This window comes from Cyprinodon tularosa, unplaced genomic scaffold (genome assembly GCF_016077235.1).
Source record: "Cyprinodon tularosa strain WSP-4 unplaced genomic scaffold, ASM1607723v1 ctg89, whole genome shotgun sequence".
NCBI classification, from domain to species: domain Eukaryota; kingdom Metazoa; phylum Chordata; class Actinopteri; order Cyprinodontiformes; family Cyprinodontidae; genus Cyprinodon; species Cyprinodon tularosa.
In genome coordinates this window covers 610,832-638,814 of record NW_024039662.1, presented here as the reverse complement: position 1 = coordinate 638,814, position 27,983 = coordinate 610,832, and the positions used below count along the sequence as shown (strand labels likewise).

General features: G+C 37.5%; 1 protein-coding gene across 3 annotated transcripts in view; it reads right to left on the bottom strand.

The window, feature by feature from the left end:
- The window catches only part of LOC119775713 (myosin-10), a 91,836-nt gene extending 67,088 nt beyond the window's left edge, over positions 1-24,748 (bottom strand). For 2 of the 3 annotated variants that reach the window (XM_038273789.1, XM_038273788.1), the window contains exons 1-3: positions 24,522-24,748; positions 21,934-22,311; positions 8,676-8,832 (exon numbers count right to left, since the gene is read on the bottom strand). In XM_038273789.1, the coding sequence (XP_038129717.1) occupies positions 8,676-8,832; positions 21,934-22,278 (502 nt within the window). In that variant the 5' untranslated portion in view covers positions 22,279-22,311; positions 24,522-24,748. Of the gene's footprint in view, positions 1-8,675; positions 8,833-21,933; positions 22,312-24,521 lie in introns of those variants that run through there. The other variant, XM_038273787.1, reaches the window with a different exon arrangement.
- Positions 24,749-27,983: the final 3,235 nt, after the last annotated feature.

Sequence of the window (27,983 nt, the reverse complement as noted above, 5' to 3'; positions counted from 1 at the left end):
AGACTTAGACTATTTTATTGTAATTTTGTATGCAAAGAGTGTTTACAAAACAAAATTTCATTTTGTACAGCTTTCATGACATTTCCATTCCTTAAAGTGCAGCAGTGATCAAATGTAAACAGTGTGGGAGAAAAAAAACATGGTGCAAAAAACACATTGATATGAAAGTTCAGAGCATTTAATGTGTTTGGTTTGGTGTCATCTATTTCCCTTGCTTATTGATGTCAGAAAGGATTATCAGTTTAAGGTATTATCAGTGTTTAGAAACCTTTAACAAAGCTGCTGATTATGATAAAGACACTGGATGCCTTAATTAGCAGCTCAAAGACAAACATTTTAATGTGTACTACTTTGTTTATGCTGCAGAGAACTGTGCATAGCGAGAGAGTAAAATTAGCCTCATGCTGATGGGTGTTGCCTTCAGCCCAATGAAAGGAAAGGGAAAGCTGCTGTGGGAGATACGGTACAAAGTATTTTGGCAGAGTAATCGACTGCAGATGGCAGCCGTTCGGTGGCTTTGGCCCACAGTGGCTCTTTGTGATAGCGAGGCCTGCCATGATCCAAAGGAACGAGGCAGTTTCCCCATGTTGGGGTGTGTGCCGGTGTGTTATTCTGGCAACTCCAAAATCACGGGGCTAATCTCTGAAGCCCTGCTGGAATTGCAGACACACTGGAGGATCAGTTGAGAGTCACAGTGAGTCAACTGTGTCCTGACTGAATAGGATAAAACTGATTGATGGATCTAAAGAGACATTGAAGGTTAGACAACAAGTTTATATAACCTATCAGGGTCAAACTGGGTTAGATAAGTTAAAAGAAGAGATTTAAAAAAAGAATTTCCTCTAAAGTGAAGCATTTATTCAGAAATCGCTCCTTCACAGTGAGCCTGTTTCTTCCTGAAGCTTTAGCAGGGTGTAAATTATGGGTGTCAGAGAGAAGGCAGTGACAGCATCAAACAGGTAACCCTATCTGTTCAAGCTTGAGGCATGGATGTGTTTCTCCAGATAACACTATCCGGGGACAACTGGAGCACAGAGCATGGCCCCCCATCTTAAATCATGTCCTCACTGCTTTTCTCCTTCAAAGAAAGACTTCAAGATATGGATATAAGGAAGCAGAGAGCAGTATCTTGTTGACTGGTGACTACGCATGCAAAAAACAACTGCAAAACTGAACAAAAAGCTGGATTCTAAAGGCTGAGCAGTTTTAGATTACATTAAATGTCTAATTTTTAAGAAGGTTAAAATACTAATAAATTCATTTTCTTTCTATCTCTTCGCATAACTCAGTGAAATTTGTTTATGTTTCATGTGATAGACCAATTTTTAAAAGTGCACAGTTGTAACAGATTGTTAATTTTTTTTAAGTCTTCTCTAAATAGAAATCTGAAGAGGTCCATGATCAATTACATTCATCGTCTTCAGTCAAAACTTAGTCCTAATTGAAGAGAAAACAGTCCATCAATGGTCTGCACCTTCCTCCTTGTGCTTTAGCTGCTGTCTATTTTTGAAAACAGTTACAATAAATCACAGGGGAACAGAAACACTCCAATAAACCTGCATGCATAGTAATGTCTAATACAATAATTATTGCCACAGATACTTAATTTTATTTAAATCTTAAGAACTTTAAGGCCATTTGAAAGCACAAATAAGCTTTGATCTAAATTTCATTTTGCATTTTCCTGCTGGAGGGTTAGGGTTAACTAGAGATGCATCAATCTGATACCCTGATCAGATATCGACTCTGATATCGACTGGATCACATATCAGATAAAGAACTACGATGTTACATTCTGATCCAGTCATTTCAGGAAACTATTGTATGTTATATTACATGTTGAAAATATCCATTAGCAGTACTATTTCCATGGAAGTATTATTCATTTCTTTTTGCTGCTAATGTACACTGCATTTGTTAATAAATAATATTAAGTGCACATATCTGTGTTAAGCTGATGCTTTTATACAAATGGTAGGTTATAGGGTTCACTCTTAACAGTAGTATAGGATCAGTATCAGATATCGGCTGAGCCCAGGTATCAGTGTCAGATTTGATCAGAAAAAATTGTGTCTTTAAAGTTAACCTCCAGTATAGTTCTAGATTGTAAGAGGTTTCCAAAAGATTTCTTCCAGGATGATCTGGTGTTTATCTCCATCCATTCCCCCAACATCTTTGACCATCTTTCCCATCATTGAACCTCAGTGACAGTGTGTTGGTTTTCCATTCCTCTGGGAAATTTATCCTGGATGTTCAAGCACAGACAGTACAGGAGAATGTCCCAAACACACACCTGTCTTGTCACTCAGACCCTGGCTGTGCCCTTCACCAGCCCTCCTCTGTAGCCCACATATCTCCAACAAAAGGCCCCATTTCCCCATGGAAGAACTTTGGAGTTCCCTGTCTGCACCCATGCACACAGCGCTGTGATCCCAGCCCCCTTCGAGCCGCACAAAGCCCCCATTGTAAGCCACAATCCCGGCCGCCCCCTCTGCTTTTCCCCTGTACCCTCTTCTCTCTTGCCCATAAACTCTTTCTCCATCCTCTTGTTTTTGCCCAACTGCCTACATCCTCTATGCCCTAACCACTAGGCCTCCATTCCCCTAATATTCATCTTAATCATCTTGATTTTCATTAATATTTCTGAATCAAAGTTTTATTTAGCTTGTTGAACCTACTAAATGCTAGATTGTTTTTACATTTTCTATATAATGGTTGTGAAGGATTATTATTTGACTAGTGCCTTGCAAAAGTAAATATATCACTTGAACTTACTTTGGTGTAATTTACTGAGCTTATATGACAGACCAATAACAAAGTAGAGCATAACTGTGAGATCTAGCAAAAATTGATCTAGAATATTTTTTAATTTATATAAAAAATAAATGTGTGCTATATATTATTCTATATTTTTGGAATATTTTTTTTTAATTTACAGCTTCAAGTATTTTTAGGTATGTCTCTAAAAACTATTCTCAACAAGGGATGGATTTATTTTCCTCTTTTCTTTTGGAAAATTAGCGCAATCTCTATGAGTTTCAGTGATGAGTGTCTATAAATAAATATACATTTTTAAATCTCTTCCGATATTTTAGGCTGGCTATAAGTCATGATTTTGATTGGACCAATTTAACACACAAGGAGACTTATATCTAGAGTTATAAATCTCTGACAAAGCGTTTGTTGTTCTTGAGCTACTTTTACTGGTACTCAGAAGAAACGGTGATCCATTAGCTAAAAACAAATGAACTGTCTCTTTATGAAAAGTTTTATTGACCTCCTGCTGTTTTAGATGATTGCTAAAAAACCTAAACATATTCCATTTCAGGTTCAGAAAATAATATCACTTTTTAATCAAAATGCACTGATCCGATACCTGGAATGAGTTGGTCAATCCAGTGTGCTTCAGATGGATCTGTTATTTATTTTTGCTGCTTATTTGTTGATAAATAATATAACGTACATTTATATCTGCGTTAATTTGTCACCTTTTTTAATAATGTTTATTTCAAGGCTAAAGCATTCGCTCACATGGCTTTACATATGGTTCATATATTCAACAGCTGAATCGGATCGATATCGGTTATCGGCAGATACGCCCAACCATATTGCAGCGGGACAATTGCTTTGATCTTGTTGCAGTCTTGTCATGGTATATATGGCATGTTTAAGGCTAAATTTGTAGTTTTTAGTTTGCTTTGTTGGAGAATATAACACTGAAATACATAGGAAGATAATGGGCTCTTTGGAACCAACTTGAGCGCCAACATTAAAAAAAAACATGGCAGACAGCAGCAAGAGTAGCAAACACAGTATGGATACACAGGACAGACAATGGGAATGCCCCAGCTGATTTTAAATCTGCTGTGGAAGTATTTTGGTTCATAAGAAATGAGAACAGGTGACAGCAGAAGAGTGCAAGAGCACAGCAGGATATATATATGGAAATACGAGCAACGTGAGGAATCACTTGACAACTCACCACCCAGTGATGTTCCATGAAAGTGTTAAGAAACGACAAACAGTTAAAAAAACTCTGCATGAAGCATTTACAACAGCACTGCCTCCAAAAGCACCAAGGATCAAGAAATACCAACATGCATCGTTAAATATATGGCGAGTGATTTACATCCCTTAATAACTGTGGAAGGCTTGGGGTTAGTGTCTAAGTTGGAGCCTTAATATAAAATACATCTATTTATATAAAATCAATACATAAAATACATATACTTCAGCGATGGTGTTAAGGTGTTACTCTATTGTATCTGTTATACTATATTGTTGGTTGTGCTGTTCTTTTTACATCACTTTGCAGGTGATGAAGCAGACAGAAGACGTTTAATCATCGTTCTCCCTTTTATTTCCTTTTACTTTCATCTTTTCTCTTTTTCCTTGGTTTTCCTTTCCTACTCTACTTATATTGCAGTGTTCATATAATCTGTAATACTCCCTGCATGAATTATAATAAAGCTATTTATATGCATAAATCAAGAGGAACACTATGGCAATAGCCGTACTGCTCCACTTGTGAAAGTAAAATCTGTTGGGCTCTTTTTGGCATCAAGACAATTATTCTTATTGCCCCATCGCCAGACAGGACACTGAGAAAATAAATAAATAAATAAATAAAAATACCATTGCAATCACATTTTAGTAGTTTTCCAGCTCTATACAGTGAAACGAAAACTGATGTGAAACTGCCTTAGGCAGCTTGAAAATTAGAATCCCTTGCAATCTTTTACTATTTTTTACCTATTTTAATTTATTGAAATCTAATACCGACCCAGTTTTGTTCCTGGATATTTTTATTTACCAAACAAAGTCTAAGTTAAGTTGTATTCATAAGTTAATACCTTGCATTTTAGTGAAGGTCTCAATATGAGAATAAATGTTTGTACCTTTAACAGGTTAAAGCATTTTTTTATCGTCATTCCCGTTAGCATGAGCCTCCCCACAATATCGCAATAAGTATTGTATTGTGAGGTCAATATTAGGGTATCATATCATCAGATGTGGACTCTTTTTCTGCAATTTGTACTTTAAAAAACTGCGGCAAAGGTTAAACCTTTTGTTTTAAATCTTTTAATAAAAAACACATTTTGCGTATCTGTTTATTAATGACACAGCTAAATATTAAACATATCAAAATCTTTTTAAATAATTCCCCTGTTACATAATCCAGACAACTAATGCTTTAATTACCTTTAATCTCTTTTCCATAAAATAATAACTGGTTCTGCCAAGGCCTTAGGAGAAGTACAAGAGTGAATCAAACTGAACAGGCCTAAGTGAAAGCATGCAGACACGATTTATTTTACCTGACAAGCTGAAAGGTGAAATGAAGGGGAAACCTCAAAATGAGTAAAAACGGTCCTAAAGAGAGAGGCTAACCATAGCAACCCTGGATATGACCTGACACGAAGCAGTGATAAGGGGGACATTCCTCACACTTGTTCCCTTGTGTTTACTAATTAAAGAAGAAGAAGAGTGGGACAAAGAAGTCTGAGCCGCAGCAGAGCTTCCAGCAGAGCTGGGTTTTTTTTATTTTCATCTTTAGTGAAAGGAAACTGAAATGTCTGGGAGGACGAGGGGAGGTTTATTTTTCCTCTTTATTTCTCCAGGAAAAATTGGAAGAAAGAAAAGTGAAACAAAAGATAAGAATGCAAATGAAAATAAAAACGTAGAGTAAAAAGAGACTGCATGTATAAAACATATATAGGCATGATATCTAACCGGGGTCCAGATGAGGCTGATGGGCAGCCAGGAGAGCTTTGTCCACCCTGACTCAATTCACAGAATTGTGCAGAGCACGGTGCAGAGAACAGGAACGGCGGTGACCTCATTCCACAGGCGGCTTTGCCCCGTTGTGAGCAGCCCGAAAGAATGAGCCGCGAATTAGGGGTCAGAGAAAAGAATGGTGGCGCAGGAGACATGCCCCATATTTTCAGAACAAACGTGGCTCGCTGTCCTGCGTCTGTTGTGTTCTAATCTCATAATCAAGGTCAAATACTTTTTCCAGATTCCTCTGCAATGATGAGGATGACTGATCAATTATAAAATGAGATATCGGCCTCAGAACTACACCTAGAACTCCCCCAGTGGCTGAGATCTAACATTTTTAAAGTTCTTCTTTGGTGATTTGATCAGCTTGGAAAATCAGAGCTTAACCCACCTGCTGAGCGCACCACAACAAAGCAATACCAGGTGGCTTAGAAACAGACACCCTTTGGTTGGGATGTTTCTATATAAACAAGGTTGCTACAACATAGAGTCAGCATTCAGTGGGTCCTCATCATTTCCCTGCTAAAGCCTTTTGACATTTAGTCATTTCTGAAATAAAGCCGTCAGCACAGGACATAAATTCATACAAACCCTGAGGGTCTCCAGCATCCAGAGCAGCTTAATCTAATACAGAAAAGTTTCTCTGCTTCAATCTTTTCTATGATGGAAAATCTTGTATTGATGAAGGTTTTCGAGCTAAATTAGCTGTCTACTACCTCCAGGGAATAGAGAGGGATGTTCATTTGGAGCGGGTGAACATACATGTTTTTGCTTATCACTCATTTAAGGGCAGTTTGAAATGCTAACTTCATCCTCATTTTGCTCTTTTTTTGAGTTGGTAAAACCTGTTTATCTGGACTGTTCTCTCACTCAATCAGCCTCTGCAAAAACCCAAAGAGAGAGGTGAACTCTTGGACTGCTTGTGTTTGATTTTGAACTAGATTTATAAAAAAAAAATATGTGTTTTAATTGCGTATTAGGTGTGTCTGAAATAAAATGTGTCTCAACACTGTTTAATAAGCAAATCGAAATCTAGATAAGTCATTTTTTCTTGTAATAAGTGCATTTGTTCTTAAATTTAGGAGGTAAGTGAGACACTTTGCCAATGGAGCAAGACAATTTACATTTAAAATAAGAAAACAACAATTGCATTGTCTAATTTCAAGTGCATATTATCTAATTATCTTATTTTAAGAGTAAAGAGGCTCATTCCATTGGCAGAATACCTCATCTACTCAAATTAAGGCTAAATACACTTCACCTAAGACATTTTTACTTATTTCTAGATTGTTTTTGCAGTGATACAGGCTATAAACTGAAAAATGTCTCTCCCTTTTTGGTTAAGAAGGAGAATTCATGTGAAAAATATCTGATTCATATTTTTTTCTTAAAATATATGCAAAAACATTAGAGTGTGTTTTCACTCCCCTGGTTGCTCTAAAGACAGTTGTGTCCTTTTCCTCAAAGCTTACATTTGGTGGCAGACATTCCTAGATTCAGAGGAACTAATGAAGAAACAAGGATTGGTCTAAAGCAACAAGCACATTTCTTGAAGGCTGTGGTAGCAGTGCCAGTGGAGGACATTGTTAAGAAGTTGGCAAAATTAAGCCCTCCGGTCCTATAAGGAGACAACAGCACCAGTTGACATGAACTCCAATGCTGCAATGCAGTGAAAACATCTTAAGAAGGGACATAAGGGACAAAGAGGTAGGACAAGTAAGGACAGTAGATCCGGTTCAACCCTATCTTGTTCCAACAGAGAACGAAGCTGACTATGAATTTATCTACAGTGTGTTGCACATACCCCAACAACACTTTAGAAGTCCATTTTATGAGGAAAATGGGACAATTAAATATCAGTGAGCGCTGAAGCAAGAGATTCAAATAAATCACCATCTGTACTTGTCCTACCCAGCGAGACTCTGCAAACAATTAATAAATCTCCATCTAAGCGTTCTAAGTCACAACCATCAACTGTGCTTTATGTGCCAAACTCAAACTGGAACATAAACCTGTGGTTTGTATATACCATGTATAATGCATGTGGTACATAGATGTTAAGGGCAAAATTCCATACTTTACAAATACAAAAAAAAGTAAGGAGAAAACTAACTGGAACATTATGAAATACCGAAGAACAATAAACTAGAAAACACCTGGAAAAATGTAAACAAACTGAACAAATATGGCAAGCAACAAACAGCAAAAATGACAGGATAAGCCAAGCCATAAAGAACCACATCAAAACTAGAACATGGACTAAAGGACCTAAAACTTTTATTTTAATGTGATTTTATTTTGCGTAATAAGAAAACCTACTGAATACAAACAAAATAGTGAAAAAAAAGAAATAACAATTAAATTAAATAAAACATAATAAAAAGTCAGAATTCTGCACCTGTTGAAATGTATGTTGGTTCACTGTTCATGAGCAAGGTACTTTAAATAGTCTGGGACAGTTTGTTTTTTTAGAATCATTTACAAAAAAATTCAAAAGCCTATTTATTTTAAGAAATTATCAATTAGTACATTTGTATATATTATTACCTTATTTTGTTTTGTGTTGTTTCAATTACCAGAGTGAATTTATCATTTTCTTTAATGGGAGGGCGTGCAATCTTTTAAGCACAACTGCATGTTGTGAAATTCTATCTGTAAGTGATCTAAAATACTTTCAGCAAGAGTTTTCAGGTTTGATCAGTTAACTCCTATTTTATTTTTACTGAAAGTGAAATTACACCTATAAATGAATGCAAAGCATAAATCAACCGTTCTGCAAGTCACCTGGAAAATCACCAGCAAGATGAGACTTGCTAAGTGTCAATACATAATAACACACAATAATAACAATAATAACACAGGACATGCTGATACAGGAGTGGGGTGTATTTTACCTTGGAGCATGCAGCGGTACGCTGACTCTGAGATGGCATAAATGTGCGGAGGCATTTCATGTCTCTTCTTTCCTCTGTACATCTCTATGATGTTCTCTGAATAGATGGGCAGGTTCTTGTAAGGGTTGATGACCACGCAAAAAAGACCAGAATATGTCTGCAAATATAGAAAGAAGCAACAAATAAAATCACTTTTAAGGAACACAAACCATTTTTTATGTGTCAGATTGAAGAAAATATGTTAAACATCAGTGTCTTTTAGATTTAAAGGGACGTCTACATTCCTTTCCTTTTAGATCATCTAACCTGCACTGCATCAATCCAACAAGACTTATCATCACACACTTTTAGGAGCTTACATCATAATAAGAGGCACGCAACACAGTGACAGATAGAGAACAGAGATTGACTCAGATTTAAGGAAACAGTGATTAAATGCAGCACTAAAAAAGCCACACGTGTCAGACAAACCCTAAACGTTGTGATGAGATTTTTTTTTTTTTTTACATCACAGAAGCTAAAAAATGAATCATATGATGCTCTAACTGAAATGCTCTGCAAAAGTTTAGTGTTATTTCTAACTGGTGGCATTGCATTTGGAAATGCAATTATCCCCAAAATGCTTCCCCAGAGAGGGTGTGTGGTACCAATCATTCTTCACATGAGCTGGAGGATAAAACAAGCAGGCATGAAGGCAGCCAGCGCTGAGTGAGAAGCCATAGTGGGGTAATGGTTTCTCCCACGCTGCAGATGCTATAGCGGTCTTTGCCTTGTCCCTATAGATGACCCCCAAGGGCCGTGACCTTTTGGGCTGATTTTCTAGCTGTCCTTCCTTTGGGTATCCAGTCAATAGGAGAGGATAAACTAACAAAAATATTTCCCCCACATTTTAAGATTTATGTAATTTCTTTATATAACAAGCTCCAATTTACTATTTTAGATAACTTTAACACAAGCATATTAACTAAACCTTACATGAGGAATATTCATAAGTTAAATTTAGCTAATTTATTTAAAACATTTTCCTCTCCACTGTCGCTACAAGCATGCTTTCTTGTGAGGGATTGCTTTGGAGTCAATGAGTCGATGCAATCAACTGGTTTTCCTTAGATGGAAAACTTTGGATCAGGTTGACTGTGTGATCTGGTTGAATTGTCTCTGTAAAATGCCCTGAGATGACATGTTGTGAATTGGCGCTATATATAAATGAACTGAAGTGAATTTAACTATGTGCCATAAAGCTGAAAATGGAGTACAGGGGCCATAACAGGGGCCTGGACATGATCTACAAGGGCACTGGCCCCCTTTGGCCCCTGTCTAGAACCGCCCTGTCTGTACTACCAAGGATACTTAGTTTTGCAGTGATAGGTTGAAACACTACACCCTCTCCTCTGCCTACATCCCCCAGAATGCCGTGTGTTTCTAGATTGATATCTTGTGAATTTATTGAAAATTTTAGTGTAGATATTTTAATATTGATCAGGTGTCTATCACAATGCGTAGTGACATCGATTTGTTGCCCAGCCTCTGATGTCATTAAAATACTAAAAGCCTAAATCAGCCATTACCATTTCAAAGGCGCACAGGGACAAGGACCTCGGCTTTTGGGGACATGTCCTTAGTTTGGACAATAACTAATACTTTGTTATCAGCCAAGAAGTTTAAGTTTGGACACAAATGTGTTTCTCAAAAGAACAACGAATGAGGGCATAACATTAGTTAGTTACAAAGAGACTAACTGTGGTATATACTGCGTAATATTCGTGCCACCTTTATGATATCTTGCGTTTTTCATAAATCCGCTTTGTTTATAGTTTCTACGACTAGTATTTTGATTTGCAGGTTGAAATTTTTTGTTTTGCAACCAAATGCATTATTTGCAAGGAATACCCTGACTGAAAACACTGTGATTATGTTTCCCTGTGATTCATTAATGTTCACTTTCAAGCTGCGACAGAGACAGAGTTGGACACATGATCAGGTGTATAAGATTTAAAGGTATACAACAGAAATTACTGTTCGTAGATATACATCTTCACATCTGTCTCACTGAGAGTTTAGGTTTGTGGCACAAATAAACAACCTTTAGGAAAATTTGTGAGAACTATTATACGAACGTTGTAGGAAGGAAACCCATGTATGTTTGACCAAAGCCATATGGTCAATATTAAAACATTCAAACTCTAACTATAAAAAAAACTCGTAATCTTGGTGTTAGTAACTCTAACCAACGAAAACAGGGAACATTTTAGTCAGATTTATTGTTAGACAGTGACAAATAAAAGTTTTTGTCTTTTAAAAAAGTGTAAACATCTGGTTGCAACTATAAATACTGTTGCCAGGCCAAGTTTTCCTTTTTCTTTTTTAACAATATAGCCCTAAAATACAAGCTAAGTTCAACTGTTGAGAAGTTTTTATAAAGCGGCACACTAAAGCAGTAAAATGAATACATAACAATTTAACAGTTACGCCCTACGTTGATCGCTTCATATCAAAGCACTGTATGATTTCCGTTCATTTTATTTACTTTGAAGATTGAGGCTCATAAGCAGCCAGTAGCCACATATTCAGTAAAGGGGCCCCAGTAAGCAGACAGCACGCAGCGGCCGTTATGTAACGCCTCGGCGTGGGCCCTCAGTCAGCACTGTGCAACTGATGCAGTAGTGCTGATACAGAAAAAAAGAAGAGAGATGAAAAAGAGTAGGTGGGAAAAGGAGGTGGAAAGGATGGAGCTCCCAGAGGTCCGATTCAGACAAGAGGCAGAGGTGTAACAAACACTGTGTCATGTTCTCTGTGAGGGGAAGAGAGGCTAGAGTGAAAGACAAGCTGAAATTCTAGAACAGGACTCTCCTTTTTAATAAAAATTTAATTTTCCCCTATCTGAATACTGAAGCTGCTATAAAAAGAGCCTGGTCTGCTCTCTCCATTCTGCTGTGCAGCAGGGAGTGGAGTGGAGCGGGCGTTCAGCAAGCTCAACGCTGCCCGCCAACCAGCTATGCCCTGCTCCGTCCAGGAAAGAGAAGGTGAAATTTCCACAGCGTAATCAGATCCAGGGGAGGGGAAGCTGTGACCTGGTAACAGCTGAGCAACACACAAGCAGCGGCAGACACAACAGCTGAGCCCATCTGCCGCCTCTGATCACACAGTCAGCATGCCAGCGTTAAAGGAACATCCCGCAGTCGGAGCGCAGCAGAGAGGACGCTCTGTGGCATTGATCTGTTTGGAGCACACTAGACTTTGACCGTTCCCTTAAAAAACGCGCTTCGCCAGTTTTCTAACAAAGCTAACAAACAGTCAGATCTCATTTCTCTAATCTGAGGCGGCAGCTTTCGAATGACTTTAGCAGAAACATTTTGCATATTTTGCCTCCATTTTTCTTTTCAGGGCAGATGGTTTCTATGTTAGCAGAGCAGAGATGTTAAAAACAAAACATACAGAAGATTTTTGCCACATTGAATCATCAAGAAAGCAAAGTACCAGATGATTGGGGAGTAAAGAAAATGATCTGAAAAGTGCGGTGGGTATTTATTCTCCCCCCTGAGCTGAATATTTGAAGTCAGATTTTTTGCAAAAAAACTAAAGAGGATCCACACAGCATGATCCTCCCACCATCATGCTTTTCAGGATGATGTGTTCATGGTTTTATTTGACCAAACCATGTAAACGGTAAAGAAGACATCTTTGTTTTGTCCTTGAAGAAGCCGAGATTTGTGGAGTACTTATTGAGAAGTTAAAAGCCTGTAATATGTCGTAATCTAAGTCTGCTTCTTCTGACCTGTCTGCTGTGCTCCTTGGGCTCCATGATTCAGTTCATTCTCTAAGCCATTGAGGACTTCACAGATTATCTAATGACTTCTTAGGACATTCTGTTCTTATAGATTTCATTTACATAACTAATGAGAGCTAAATGTCAATGTTCATAAAAACATGTATTACCTTTCCTCCTATTTTACCACTACTTTATTTACCTCCATTAAATATAATGTCAGTATAAAACATTGAAAGTTTTGGTTGTAATGTGACAAAATGCAGAGGCCTTCAGAAATATACTTTTTTTTCAACAGAAAAACCTCCATTTCCTTTCAGTTTTCTCTGTTACTTTTTCGTCTGTTATTCGTTATCTAAAAAAGCTTAAATGTCCTTCTTTTCATTTAGGTTTTTTATGTGAAAAATTAACTCTAAAATCCCCTTTAACGTCTGTCTGGTGTTTGACTGATAGATTTCAGGTGAAAAACAAAAAAATGGCATTGACCTTTACACAAACATATGAATTTACATTTAGAAGCTTGATTTTTTTTTGCCAGACGATAAGAAGTCCTGTCCTTGGTTGCTATATATTAAATAATAGTGGAATGGAGATACATGCAAAAAAAAAAAACAATGATTTACTAATACTTCATCAGATCAGTGAGCCAGAAACACTGAATCATCACTAAGAGTGGACTTAGCAATAGAGTTGGTGGCCGTTGGAGACAGACTGAGCCACATTAAGGTTGAAGTGGGCGTCAGGAAACAGATAGACAGTCTTATTGCCATGGAGAAGCGCTGAGGCTTTCTGACAGCTGAGGCTTATCTAACAACACAAAGGCCTGATTGTAGCGCAGCTCAGGTGCCGTTAGCCATCATGTAGCACTCTGCAATCCTGTGAGTCACCACCTTACAGGCGTTCGCCAAACAAGTTGACTGACTTTGCATCTTAAACGGAGGCAGAGAGGCAGCGTAGAATACAAAACTGACGACACTAAAGAGCTAGAAGAAAAGAAGAGCTAAACCGATGCGTTGGCTGGACCGATATTTTCGGTTGATATTAATGTTTTGCGTAAGATCGCCGATTCATCAGTGCATTCAGCAGCCATGTGTTGAGGTCACACATAGCACATCCATTGCTGCTCCTTCCATTTGTGATCAGTTGTTCATATTTTGTTTGATATGTTTCTTTTTTCTTGTTTAAAATTGAGACTTGTGGAAAAAAAATTTATCACTGTTATTTTTAGAGTTTAAATGGAGGAAGATCGGCATATTAAAGAATCGACAGCCCAATTAAAAAAAGAATCGGTAGCACATATTAGATAATGAGTTAGACTGATGCAAAGAAATTGCTACTTGCATCCGCTTTAAAAAAAACTGTATTGGTCACTGTACTTCTAGACATATACCAAAGCTTTAAAATATATAGTTCAAACATTTTTGGTACGGTTTCCAAAGTTTAAAGTCTTGTTTCATGTAATGCTAGAGAAAGGACCAAATAGGACTAAAACAGCCCCACATAGCATTACTGAACACTGGCCAGACGGCTGGCCTAAAAACAGCAACTACAAATGTGGATTTTATACAAGAAAGCACAATGTGATTGTTTGAAAAATAGATGTGAGCAAATTTAAGGCTCATTAACCTCTTAAAACCCACCAGGTAGCCAGCGACCCAGGGAACCTTTAGTGGGGGTAATAATTCAGAATGCATAAAATTCCACCAGTAAACGTTTTACCAGCAAGTGGCGCCGTTGCGCGCAGCTCCAATCTGACACCAAAAGTTCAGAACTCCACAGCTCTGGAACTGTTCTAGCTAGAGGTCTGAAATGTCTGCATTTGTGGTTGACATGATGTAGAACAAATATAATATAATAAAACCTGCCTTTTCCCAAGAATGTCTTCATTACTGCTGTTCAAAAAAGACCTATGGTTTCCGAGAATAAAAAAAAAACATATTTTAGTCATGTTTGAACTGATGCAGGTTGGTCTGTGTTCTAGACACCCAATTTATATATTAGGAAACTAGAGGGTGTTAGTTTCCAAGAATATATTGCACATGTAATTTGGGCTTACAGTTCCTAAGTTATTTGTTTTTCCATTTGGGTATGCAAATTAGGCGAGGATTACCCAAAATGAGGTGGATGTTAAGAGGTTAAATCAATCAGGTTAACTGCAATTAATTCACTATCAAAATATGTGGAGTTTGGCCTAGTGGTTAGAGCAGTGCCTTCTGCTCTGAGAAGGTTGCAAGAACCAGGCTCGATCGCCACAGCCTGCACTCTGGGTCCCTGAGCAAGACCCTTAACCCCACACTGCTCCCCGGGCGCCACATGGCGGCAGCCCACTGCTCCCAAAGGGGATGGATTAAATGCAGAGAATTAAATTCTCCAGTGTGAGATCAATAAAGTTCAATTATTATTAAATAAACCTCAGCTCATTTAGTCATTTAATAATCGTTAACTTGAGTATACAGACTAAAAAAAGGCGATTATCTTTATGAAAAACTCACCAGGAGTAGTAATGAAGCTAAAACTATACAAAAAGCAAATGTCTCACATTTAAGGATGCTCTATCCAGACCTTCTTAAATAGTCGAGTTTCTGCTTTAAATTTAGTAAAAATCCTCCTGATCCAAATATTAACTGATTGATTAAAAAAATTTTAACATGCAAAACAATTAGCAAAATTAGTCCTAGCCTAGTTACCAGTATCAAACTTGAAGAAGTTACGTGTTGCAAACTGCTAAGGCTTTTTTATTGCTAACGTACCTGTGGTTTAAAGTCCTCTAAATACGCATTGGCCTGATATTTGCTCCTTACCCAGACGATGCTGAAGCATAGCAGGCAGAATAAAGACTACTGTACCTTTAACCTTGTTTATAAGATCAATAAATCAATGTTTCTATATAAGATGTAAAAACTTAAAGGCATAATGGAGGATTTTTGCTAATTTTTAAAAATACAGGCCCTCTCCACTTAAAAGAAAAAGCACATGCACAACCCTGTACCCTGTACACCTATAAAACCCGTGTGAGAGCATGCATGATGCCATTTCTCCTCGTGCACGCTCTGTTTAAATGTTGCCGTTTGCATCGCTCATACAAGCTTACTTTCCAATAGAACATCTGCAATTTTTTCACAATGTCAGTCTCACCACCAATAAGTGAAAATGGTTACGAGCACGTAGGACGGCCAATGATTGACAATCAGGAAGACCAGTAATTTTGATGTTCTACCCAGAAAAAAGAACATTCTCCACTATACCTTTAAAGCTACAGTGTGTAATTTTCAGTGACATCTAACGTCCAGACTGCAGACCACAGCAACATGAACATCTCCCCCCCACCGCTTCTCCCCCACCAACAGTACAGCGAGCGTTACGGGACAAAATGTCTTCCACGATGTCCGCATCACCTACCTTCTCAAGTGATGAGGTTTGTTTACATAGATAATTTTATAGATAGTATTTCATTAGTCTGTGTAGGGTATAGATTTCAGTACCGTCTCAGTTCATCTCTCTCAACTTGCCGTAATTACTTTCGAGCGTAATGGGCGATCTCGCAATCGCTAGTTTGTTGGCTCTGCGCTGCCATAGCGCAAAGATGTCAGCCTCCATGGCTGCGAGACCCGCTCCTATGTAATTATAAATAACGAATTCTAAGGCAACGCAAATATTAAGGTTAAGAGGCTGAGCTCGTAGATGATGATAAATAACATAGTTATGTATAATATATTACATTTCTGACTGTATATCCCTGTAATTATTACACACTGTAGCTTTAAGAGGTCACTATTATTGAGATAAAGCTGTTTAGACAACAGCTGTTAAGCAGCAGAAAGCATGTTGGCTACATGAGCAGGTAGCCTGATTAACCATCCGCTCATTACCGTATACTCCCAGCCTAATAAACTGTTAATATGAGCAGAAAGTTTAGTTTTTTCCCATATTTTCACTTAAATATGATAGCAACGAGGCTGCTCATTGGTGCAGTATATCAAGACAGTTCTGGGATTGATTCCCTGCCTGGGGTCTTTTTGCATGGAGTTTGCATGTTCTCCCTGAGCATGTGTGGGTTCTCTCCAGGTACTCCAACTTCCGCTTATAGTCCATAAACATGAGTGTTTGGTTAATTGGCTTCTCTAAAGTCTCCTTAGGTGTGAGTGTGTGTGTGAATGGTTGTTTGTCCTGTTTGTCTCTGTGTTGCCCTGCGATGGACTGGCAGGGCAACACAGGATGTACCCCGCCTCTCGCCCATGGACAGATGGAGCTAGGCACCAGCACCCCTGGCGACCCTACTCGGGATAAGCGTGTAAGAAAATGGATCAGACAATATATCATTTATATATACAGTATATAGGGCGGGATCATATTTTTCATTGCTAATAATATCCTAATACTTCTCTTTCATAAACAACTTTTAATTTTTTGGCATGTTGATGAGCTTTGATTTATTTCTTTTCGCAGGAACTGTTTTCCACAGCTACGCAGCGGAGTGACAGCGGCTAAAGTATAGCCCTAATCAATATCTTAGCCTAAAAGAAGCACCATGAAGTTTTACAGTTTTTAAAATAGTCTAACTAACCACATGGGCATTTTTGTCTAGCTTAAAAACCTTTGTTTACCGTACTGGAACTACTTTTTCTCCGGTACGTTACCAGTCTTTTCTCATAGCAGGAGGCTCGGTGACGGTATAGGGACAATTTTCATCTCAGATACATGTCTAAAAACCTGAACTATCCCTTTAACCATGAATGTAATAACAAACTTATTATTTTAGGAGGGGTAAAATTAATTGCTCCTGTTTGTTTACAAAAAATCCTCAAAATTATTTTGTTAATTTAGAAGAATTTTTGAATTTCGTTAATAAGAATTTTAGAATTTTGTTAATAGGTTCCTAGAGACTGCAGGGCTTAAGAGCTGCTTCCCTCTCTGACCAAGGCTTTAGTAATGATGTCACTACAGATCACAGTTGGGCTTTTCTCTAAAGTGATCAGTAGAAAACAGAATAAACTTTAGTAAAAAGAAAAAAACATCTACTTAGTTATCAGAGCATAATTCAGATAATTAAGTTTCTCCTGTAACCCAAAGTAACTGGGCAGCCTGCAGGGATCATTATGTTATGTCTACAGAGGTGTTGGGGGGGGGGGGTTAAATGCTCTGGAAGAGGTTAGAAATGCATGGGGGTTGGTCTCTGAGACTGAGCTGAGGGGAAAATTCTCTTCCTGACAGAAAACCAACGCAGCCACACACATGTTTTCAATTTCTTTTAGGCAAGGGGACAATTAACAAGCTCCAAAACCAATTTAAACCAGGAAAACTCAGAAACCATGACACTGTGGATTACAGGGGAACTAAAGAGGAGCTCTGTAAGCTGCTGGAAGCAGATCAAACTTAAACCATATGAGAAAATCTACAAACCACTGTATATTCCTGACATTTTTCTATTCTCTTGCCTATGTTATTTGCAAATTGCCATGACAAACATCCAAATAGTGGCTGATGTCTTCGGGGGAATGGTGGGGATGTTTTGTCTTGCAGAAGGACAGCTGATAAGTGCAACAGTTTGCCTTTCTGGGCCCAGATCAGAGTCTCTGAGGCGATAGCCCACATTCTATTCCTGAAAACTACCAGTAAATAGGTCGAAACCACAAGCTGCAGATCACAGAGCAGCTCCCATTCAGTCATTTTTTTTTTTTTTTTTTTTTTACGAATTCATACATTACAGATTTGGGAATTACATATCTTCAACTGTTGTGTGCAACAAATAAAAGCCTAACGGTGTTTTATTTGGATTTAAATTAATTGGAAAGAAACCAAGTAGCTCATAACTGTGAAGAAGAACTGGAAGATATGAAACACATTTTTATTTAGCCTCTTTAACAGACTGCACTGATAGCCTTTTATTGATATAAGGAGTCTTTTATTGGTAGAAAAATGTTTTTACCAGATAAAAAATGGCTTTTTAGCTCATTCTTCTGTATAAAACAGCTTCAGTGAAGTCAGATTGGATAGAAAGGGTTTAAAACATCAGTCTTTCTGTTTTATAAGAGATTTTAAAATAGTTTGATGCGGCATGCGTTGACCTGGATGTATCTGACCCGTTTTCCAACAATAATTAACAAAAACATCCCAGAACAAGATGCGCTACCAAACCTATCTGACCATGAGGGCGCTGTGTTCAGGATGATTTACTAGGTTAGTTTCCTGTGTCACAGGGGTCACTTTCACGCTGCTGGTACAGGATTCGGTAAAAGCGAGAAAGTTCACACATTAACTTAGCCTAGTTTGCTTTAACATAGAGATTTTTAGACCTGACCAAATACTGTTCTGAATTGGCAAAGTATTGTTGGTTGAGGATTGAAAAAAAAGCCAGAAGAAGAAAGTCAGTCTAATCAATTTGTCAGGAGCAAAATCTGCCCAGCAACCGATTAGCAAAAAAAAAAACTTTATCTGACACTATTTACTCTTCCTAACACCTCATTGGTCCAGAAGGTAGACTTCAATAACTGAAATATAAATATAGTCTTTCTTTACATTAGTGGTAAAGGTGGGTTCAGTTCTCTAAAACAGATTCTGTCCCAGTAAAAAGATTTAAAGGAGGTTTAGAGTTAAAAAACTTGTTCAGTGTTGTGGTTGTAGGTTAAAGTGCTCTGCTTTGGTCTTTTCTGACAAAGTCCACCTCTTTCACATGTTAGCTTTGTCCCCTACTTGACTTATGGACAAAGGCCAACAGGCATAGACTAACTACTACTTCATAAAGGGAAGAGAGATTTCTAAAAGGTAACTGGTTGCTCTGGATTTTATGTAGGCTTCCCAGTCTAATCTAAATGCATGAAAATACTTGAAGGGTTTTTATTTTTTATATATTTTCTAAAACATGTCATCTCCCCCCTCTTTAAAGTCACATCTGATAAATAAGTTTCATCCATCTAACTTTTAATGATTAAAAATGTAAATAATGCTATAAAACTAGGGATCAAAACTAATTTCTTTTTAAAATGTCAGTTTTCTCTGCACTGAGACGCTGGGGGCGTGTCCGCTTAGGCCGCGTAAACCCCGCCCACTATCATCCTATTTTACTGAAGCAGTTTTAAATATGATATTTACATTCTGATTTCATATCTTAGAGTAACAGCAGGTCATCACTTTGGTTCTTAGATGTGTTCTTATAAACTGAGATCTACCAATAGAGTTGGGTTTTTTTAAGTCTATGGAAATCATATTAAATTGTAAAATCATTCTGGCTTAAACATGTATATAAATGTAGTCTTTATCAGAAAATATTGTCCAAAAATTTTGAAAATTTCTATTTAAAACAAAATCCTGTCTTAAAATCTGTGGGGTTTTTTCGTTATCTTATACAGGCCAGTTAGATATACATCAGCCTCAAAACACCTAAATTCAGTATGCCGACGGTCATCTGTCAATCAAATTTTTTCAGTCATAACATCTTTATTCATATGTCGCAGCTAATATACGCAACGGTTGAAATAAGAAATCAGAATCATTTCCTTTCCCATTGAGTTCTGTCCCAGTGTTCACAGGGATGGACGTCTGTGTCTTCTGCAGGCGTAGAGTTAACAGAACTGGCAGCGTTGCGAGGCAAGGGCCCTTTGATAATCGACCAATCACATTTACTTTATTCACTCATGTAAAGTGGGGCATCACTCAGGAGAATTCGGAAATGCAACAGTTGAAACAGCCGCTTCCCTTCAACTTTGAGGCCAAAACCGACACCAATAATTTTGTAAGTTTAACCGATCCCTGATATTGGCTGCTGATTTTTTAGGCCGATTCTTTAGGCCAATATTGCTCCCTCTTCTTCCATTAACATGATAAAAATCACAAAACAATAACAAAGAGTTACACAAAAATAAAAACAAGCATTGACAACTCAAAGAAAACACTAACTATAGATAAAAACGGAGGAAGCAGCAATCCATGCGCCTCACTTAAACTCAAAGCATTTCATTGTTTGTTGTTGTGTTTAAAAGCATCTTCAATTCAATTCCATTGCCTTTTAAATCAAGATCCCCTTCCAGAGCATGATTGAAATGAAGTAATGCACACATTTTGTAATTTTTCATTATAAAACTTAAGGGAGACAAAAACTAAATCTGATTCAGTAGGAAAAAACAGAGATAAATATTTATGTTATATCACCCACTCCTATATTAAATAATTTTTTACGGATTTATCTGTGTTTTATGAATCTAAAAAGACACAGCCACATACAGTGAGGGTAAGAACAACTAGTGATAAAGGATAATGATAAAAGGCAGAACAAATTCCTAATTTTGGCTTGTGACGAAGTAATTCAGAGTTTTTGTAGCAGAAATGTCAGAGGAAGCAGGGATCAAGCAGCGATTTGTGACCAAACAAACCAGTGAAAGTTAGAAGAAGACGAAATGAGTCTGTGTTCATGGCAGAGGTGAAGCTACAGCCACACACCAACCAAATGGAAGATGACAATTGATTCACAGAAGATCAGAAGTGACGTTTACACCGTGGTAAATACAGCATTAGAGAAACCTGTCATCTGTTCTGGGAGGAATGTATGTCCTTTTTTAAAAAGCCTTCAGGCTTAAAGGTATAGTACACCCAAAAAATGATTAGCCTTCATTTTCTACTCACCCCCATGCTGAACAACACTCTGGAGTACTTTTTTGATATCTCAAATGCATCTGGAGATCTGGGAGGCTTCTTGCTGTCTGCTGACATTCAAATAATGGAGGTCCATGGTGCCCGAGGCAGAAAGGTCCATAAAAGTCCACAAAAAACATGTCAATATTCCTCCATACTGGTCGTCCAATGTATTCCAAGTGTCCTGAGTGGGTAGCATCCAGAATTTACTCGAAACGAAGTCATTTAGAATGTTTTTAGAGCATAAACAGTAGTGTAAAGGATTTCCTGAAAGCGCACACATGCGCGATCACGACGCTACGGAAGCCGGCAGACCAAACCAGATGAGAGTGCGCATTCAGCGTCTGCTCTGCCGGTAATGCAAGCGTAGAAGAAGAAATGTGCTGTTTACCTGTGCAAAGAAAGAAACAACGAAAGAAAAATGTCTGAGGACTTCAGTGTTGAGGAAGAGCATGAGTTCTTTGCCGAGCTGAATGCGCTGGTTTGGTCTGCCGGCTTCCGTAGCGTCGTGATCGCGCATGTGCGCGCTTTCAGGAAATCCTATACACTACTGTTTATGCTCTAAAAACATTCTAAATGACTTTGTTTCGAGTAAATTCTGGATGCTACCCACTCAGGACACTTGGAATACATTGGACGAGCAGTATGGAGGAATATTGACACGTTTTTTGTGGACTTTTATGGACCTTTCTGTCTCGGTCACCATAGACCTCCATTATTTGAATGTCAGCAGACAGCAAGAAGCCTCCCAGATCTCCAGATGCATTTGAGATATCAAAAAAGTACTCCAGAGTGTTGTTCAGCATGGGGGTGAGTAGAAAATGAAGGCTAATCATGTTTTGGGTGTACTATTCCTTTAATACTCACATAAATGAGTCCGGAGTAGTAGCGATCCTTCAGGTTGTGCAGCACTGACGCCTCATTCAGGCAGGTGAGCTCAGCCATGTCCTCCACCTTGCTGAACTTGGGTGGGTTCATCTTCTGGATGTCATCCTTGTTGATCACCACCTTCTTTCCATTCTCCGCCAGCTCCACCAGCACCTCCTCACCACGCTCCTCCCGGATACTTGCCCCCTCAAAGCCGTGGCGCTCAGAGGGGACCCACACCAGCTTCTTGGCCGTCCAGTCTGCCTGCGTGGCTGGGTTGTACACAACGGCCCGGTCCACGAACAGGTACCGCTCCGGATCCTCTTGCCCACTGCGATGAGACATCTTCCCTGGAATTTACCAGTGGGATGTAGACACCTGAAGGAGGCAGCAAGGGATGGCTGGGAGTTATTATCATTGATACAGCTAACATTAACTCTATATTACATCTATTAAGAATTATAACACTTTATTTTTATGGATACCGTATGGTGGATTACAGATTACAAGGGCTGAAACAATTAATCTAATTAATTGATTATTGAATCATTTCTCATTTAATTTGTTAATCAATCTGAATCGTTACCTAAAGTTATGGTAAACAGACTGTAAGGATGCAATTTGTGTAATAATAATGTAATTAAGACAGAACGCAGCAAATATGTTATAGATAATTAAAAAATATAATATATGCCAGTTTCCATATTAAAATTGTACTGTTTCATTGTATATAGAAATGGATGTATATGTTTACATGTTTTTCCATTTGCAATTTATTTAAAATGTGTAATTCTTTTTCTATATATCACAAATGTTTGTGTTTAGAATTAAATTTACTGAACGTAACTCGTTTTAGATGATTCAATTAATTGAAAAGATAATCGATAGATTCATTCATCAGTAAGGTCAATGATAGGTGTAGCAACAATTATTGACATTTATAACAGTTCCTGTAAACTTTATGAAAATTTGATTATTTCTATATTAAATAATCCAACTGAAATGATGGGTTTCTGTGATTGTTTATTTTAAAATCAATGACTTCCTTAGTCTCGTTGGAGATAGAGATTATGTGACATATGGGTCTTTTCCTCTAAGCCAGATAAAATGGCATTAAAATGAGGCCGATAGGTAACAGCAAACATCCCCCCTTCTATATTTGCTCATATCCAAGATCTACAGCTATCTGGATTTTAAACAGTTTGAACAAAAATAAAAGACAGCTAATAATCATAAAGCTTAATTTAAACTAGAGCGGTGACAAACAGGTTTATCTCACTGGTGTGAAGAAGAAAATGGTTAACAGAGGTTAAAAAGATCTGAGTGAGGACAAAACCAAGGCTTCCTATCAATCATAGATGCCAACTGATGTCTTTAGGTATTTCAAAAAATATATATATATATATTTGTCTTAACATTATACAGTTTGATAAACTTTACTAGATCTGAAAACTGATTTAAAAGAAAAAACAAACCTTTCTTTATTAACAGACCAACAGAGTGGGGTCGGAAGAAATAAACTTTGAGAAGCACGGCCAAAGATCTATGATGCTGTGGGGCCATGCCTACTATATCACTAATTTTCAATCTCCATCAAATTTTGAATATTTTATTTTCTATGGTTGTTTAATTACAAGTAATACACACAGGAACTCAAGAACTCAAAACTGAAAGAATTTTGTCTATTACACCTTTAATTTAGACAGCATGGATGTTTAAATATATGCATCTATTTGTTAGCAAAGGCTGTAGGAAAGTATCGTTTGACTTCATTTAGAAAATATGGATGTTGTGATTGTTTATTTCCCTTTAGGAACAGTGTAGGATTGACCCTGAGGTTCTGGCACCTATCCGCTTTCGGCCCCCCCTCAATGTACATTGCTGGCCACCCTGATTAAAATGTTCTGGATACACCTCTGCACTCACTCCTGATGCAATGCAACGAAATACAGAGGAATGCAGCTTTTCTTCTTTTTTTCTTCTTGATTCTAGATTATTCTAGATTTGTTTTTGGGGAGGGGTTATTTTTGGGGCTGTTATTGGACCGGCTTGCCCAGCAGTAATGCGCATACTGCGTAGGCTCCGACCTAAAGCATTAGATCATAAGGGAGGCAATGGCATCGTGAATGGCACCCGCCTCCAACTCCTCTCCTCCTGCTGAGAACTTCACTGCCTGGTCAATTATAATAATGACGTCATCCGCCTAATAAAAGTTGCAGGACGCATTAATATCTGCAGCAGCTAATAAAGCTGCGCCACAGCTTTAACCAGGCAGGCAGAATAGGTGGATAAAAATTCTTCCCAAGGGTAAACTATTCTATTCGTATACATGAGTATAAAATATACAGTTTGTATGTTTTAAATTTATTTTAAACCCCAAAGGGAAACTGTCACCGTGTCAATTAAGCGACCATAATTAAAATAAAACCGTTACTATGGGATACCGACCCAGTAAACAATTAAACTCCGGCCTATCAGAGGTTATTTTAACTATAGTGGGTTTGATCTGACTCTGAATAAACAGCAACATGAGCTGGTCATTCAGCACGCGCTCCGTTCCAAGCTCCGCGCGCGCCGCACTAACTTACCTGCTGTTTGTCAGCGAATCAGCGGTCAGATCGGCGTCCCTGTCTGTACAGCAGCAGCAGCAGATCCGCTCTGAGGGACACGCATGTATTGGTGGGATGGTGAGAGCTCACAGCTGGCTGCAGACCGGACCGCTGCTGCCCCCGCCTACGATGGACGGAGCGCTCCTAGATACACAACACATAGATCAGCAGTGCAGCCCCAGGAGGATCCGTCTGAACACTCACAGGAGATGGAGAAAAGAATCAGCTTAAATTCTGACTATTTAAATCCGATTCTATGTTTATCTATGTGCGTCTCAGATTAAACATCTCAGTCGTGACTCCGTTTATATCTAGAAAATGAATATCTATGAGCTGTACACGCCCCCTGGACGTAGCCTAGAAACAATTGGGTCCTCAGTTTGCGGTGGTTCTCCTTCTTTCTGTGTCATTGGCTGCAAAAACACTGCCCCTTAACTTACTGGGAACATAGGCGGCTCTAGAAAGGGGCCGACAGGGGCCAGTGCCCCCTCTTAAATTGCTCCTGACCCCTATAATCAAGGGCGTAGGTTTGATTTCATCTTTGGTAGGGACACTATTCGTCTGACGGCATTGGTCCTATGCAAAAATATGCATGCTCATTTTTTTATGCTTGACGTGAAAATCAGGGTGTATTTCATGGAAAGAGAAAAGCATAATTTTTTGCTACATTAATACAGATTTTATAAGCACTACACACACTAGATGCTGTTTATCAATGTTTGAAGCATCATCGGCTCTGATGAATGAGGAATTATGGTTATTTTCCACTTTGAAAAGGTTTGCATTTGAAATTACGAGCAACTAAGACAGTAGGTAAATCTGTGCCTGTTTAACCAAATATAGTCTAAATATGTCTGTTATATGTGGATTTATCCTGTTTTTTTCTTTTGAAGATATATAAATATGCAGATGTAAACAGAGGTAAAACCCACTCTTATCTTTTAAGTGTTCTCTTTGTATCATTAAACAAAGCAAAATAAAAGATTCAAGGGACGCCAAATGAATTTATTTTATTTACATGAGCACTGGAACTAGAAGAGGAACTGACACTGAGCATTTAGAACATTCACTCTACAAGTTGTACATCTAGGCTGTTGTTACTCTGTTTAACCCATTTCATGTATTTTGTTTAAGGCTGAAACAATTAATCGGATTAATCGATTATTGAAATAAATTCAACAAATTTAGTTATCTAAAACATGTCTTTAGCTCACAGTGCGATCCGCTTACAGCAGGAATTATACCAAAATTGTAAAAAAAATAAAAATAAAATGTATAAAGATTTTGCATTTTAGATTTTTTAAAAATTTCGTCTGTCAATATTCTCCATCCAGAACTCCTCTACAGCTGCAACAACGCTGAAGTGTAAATTATAAACATGTCATTCACATCTAATTGTTGGTAGGGACAAGTAGGTCATCCTATGCACACCCACGCCCATGCCTATTATGGCCCATGTTCTCGAAATACACACTGTAAACCTTTGGATATAAGTAACTAATGTTTTAATAAAAATAAAATAAGTGTATTTCCCTTGATTTAAACAGATAGATACGACAATTTGCCAATGGAATAAAATTTACATCTAAAATAATTCCATTCCATGATGTTATTTACGTGCCAATTTTATCTATAAAGCACTTTAAAAACAGCTTGTAACTGCACCAACATGATATAGTTTTCATAAAACCATAAATTAATAAAGCACATTTGAATAAAATATAACAATAAAACAAAGAAACAAGAAAAGACATGACTGGAGGTTTATAGTTATTTAAATGCTAAGGAATATAAAGGAGCTTTCAGAGATGATTTATAATAATACAAACTTTAGACAGCTCTCATATTCAGGGGTACATATCAAGTATCAAGTCTGTAATGTCTAAAAATCTCACTTTAAGGGAGAAAATGCTAAATCATCTTCTTTACCTGCTAAGATGAAGCATTTAAAGAAATGTTTACCTTTTTTTAGTTTTTCCAGTTTAATACTTAGTTTTTTATGACGCTGTTTCATTCCTTGGACCAATTTCATATTTCACCGTTACAATTTACTTTATACAATTTTTTTTTTTTTTATGAGAGTAAACTTTAAGCTTTAGCCATATTAAGATGTTTAAGAACAGAGGACAATATAAGATCACATAAGAATAAAAAACAGCCCACCAGCCCAGTTATAGTCTGTTTTGGCACAGCTGCACTTTATTACTACAGGCTACATTTCATGTCTAAATATCATTTTCTACCAAGAATCTTATACAAATGCTTTAAACAGTCTCATAGGTTTAAGGATGTTACCTGTATTAATTTTGAGATCTGTTTTGCTTTTTTTTTCTGCTGCGTATTTTGGAATTGTACACTTTCAGGAGAGTAATCTAAGGATAATTATTTTTATCTTAAATAGGCTTTTTTTTTTCTTTGTTTGTGTCCCATATTTGGCATTTTAAACCAGTTGTCTCAACAAAACTTCAGTAGGCTCTCATTATTATAGTAATTATCAGGTTACTCTTTTTGATTCATATCTAATTTTAATAAATTGTGTGCCATCATAAATGGGCACCAGTTAAATTCAGCTTGCAGGGTTATTACGTTCCTGACAGATATTGGATAAATGGACAAATAGATGAATGGACAAAGGTGGTAAAATAAATGGGTGGATGGACAAAAAAAGGGACAGGTAAAGAGACAGATGGACGGCTGGACAAAAGGAAAGAAAGACAGAGACACATTGAGGGATGAACAAATGGATGGAAAACAAGACAAAATACAACAAAAATAGGTGGACAACAAACAAACACACAGGATGATGGATAAAAACAATATTAGTGTTTAAAGGGGTCAAATGGCCTTGAATTTCGTGACAAAAAAGGAAAATAAAGGTTTACATTAAGCTATTTTGAACATTTGAACAAGACAGACGTCTGTAAATCGAGTGATCATTTCCTGTCATATCTTCCACATCTTTTGATTTTTTTTGTTTTTCAATGGTAGGGTGTAATTTTTCTGAAATAAAAATGAAACATTTCATTTTCTTCTCTTTTATTGTCACATTGTACCTATAAATCACAGTTTTTTGCTCTTTTTTTTTGGGGTACTATATTTAAAGTTTGATCAAAAATCCTCAAATATGGATTTTCTTGCCTCTTGTAAAAAAATAAAATAATTTATGAGCGTAATTTTTGTGTCTTTTTTTTTAAAGAAATACAATTTTTTACAGTGATCATTGCATAACAAAAACGCAAAATAGTGTGATATCAGAAACAGTACAAAGCTTTGCCTGTTTAAGCACTAGGGGGCACAATCAAACGCAGAGACACCTGTCAGAGACTGGACCTGTGTCTTATGTCCTCCCCTGCTCTCAAAAGTTCATAAATAAAACATTAGTAGGCTACTAGCAAAAACAAAAAGGTAAATCTTTAAAAATATAGCAATATTTGTTAAAAT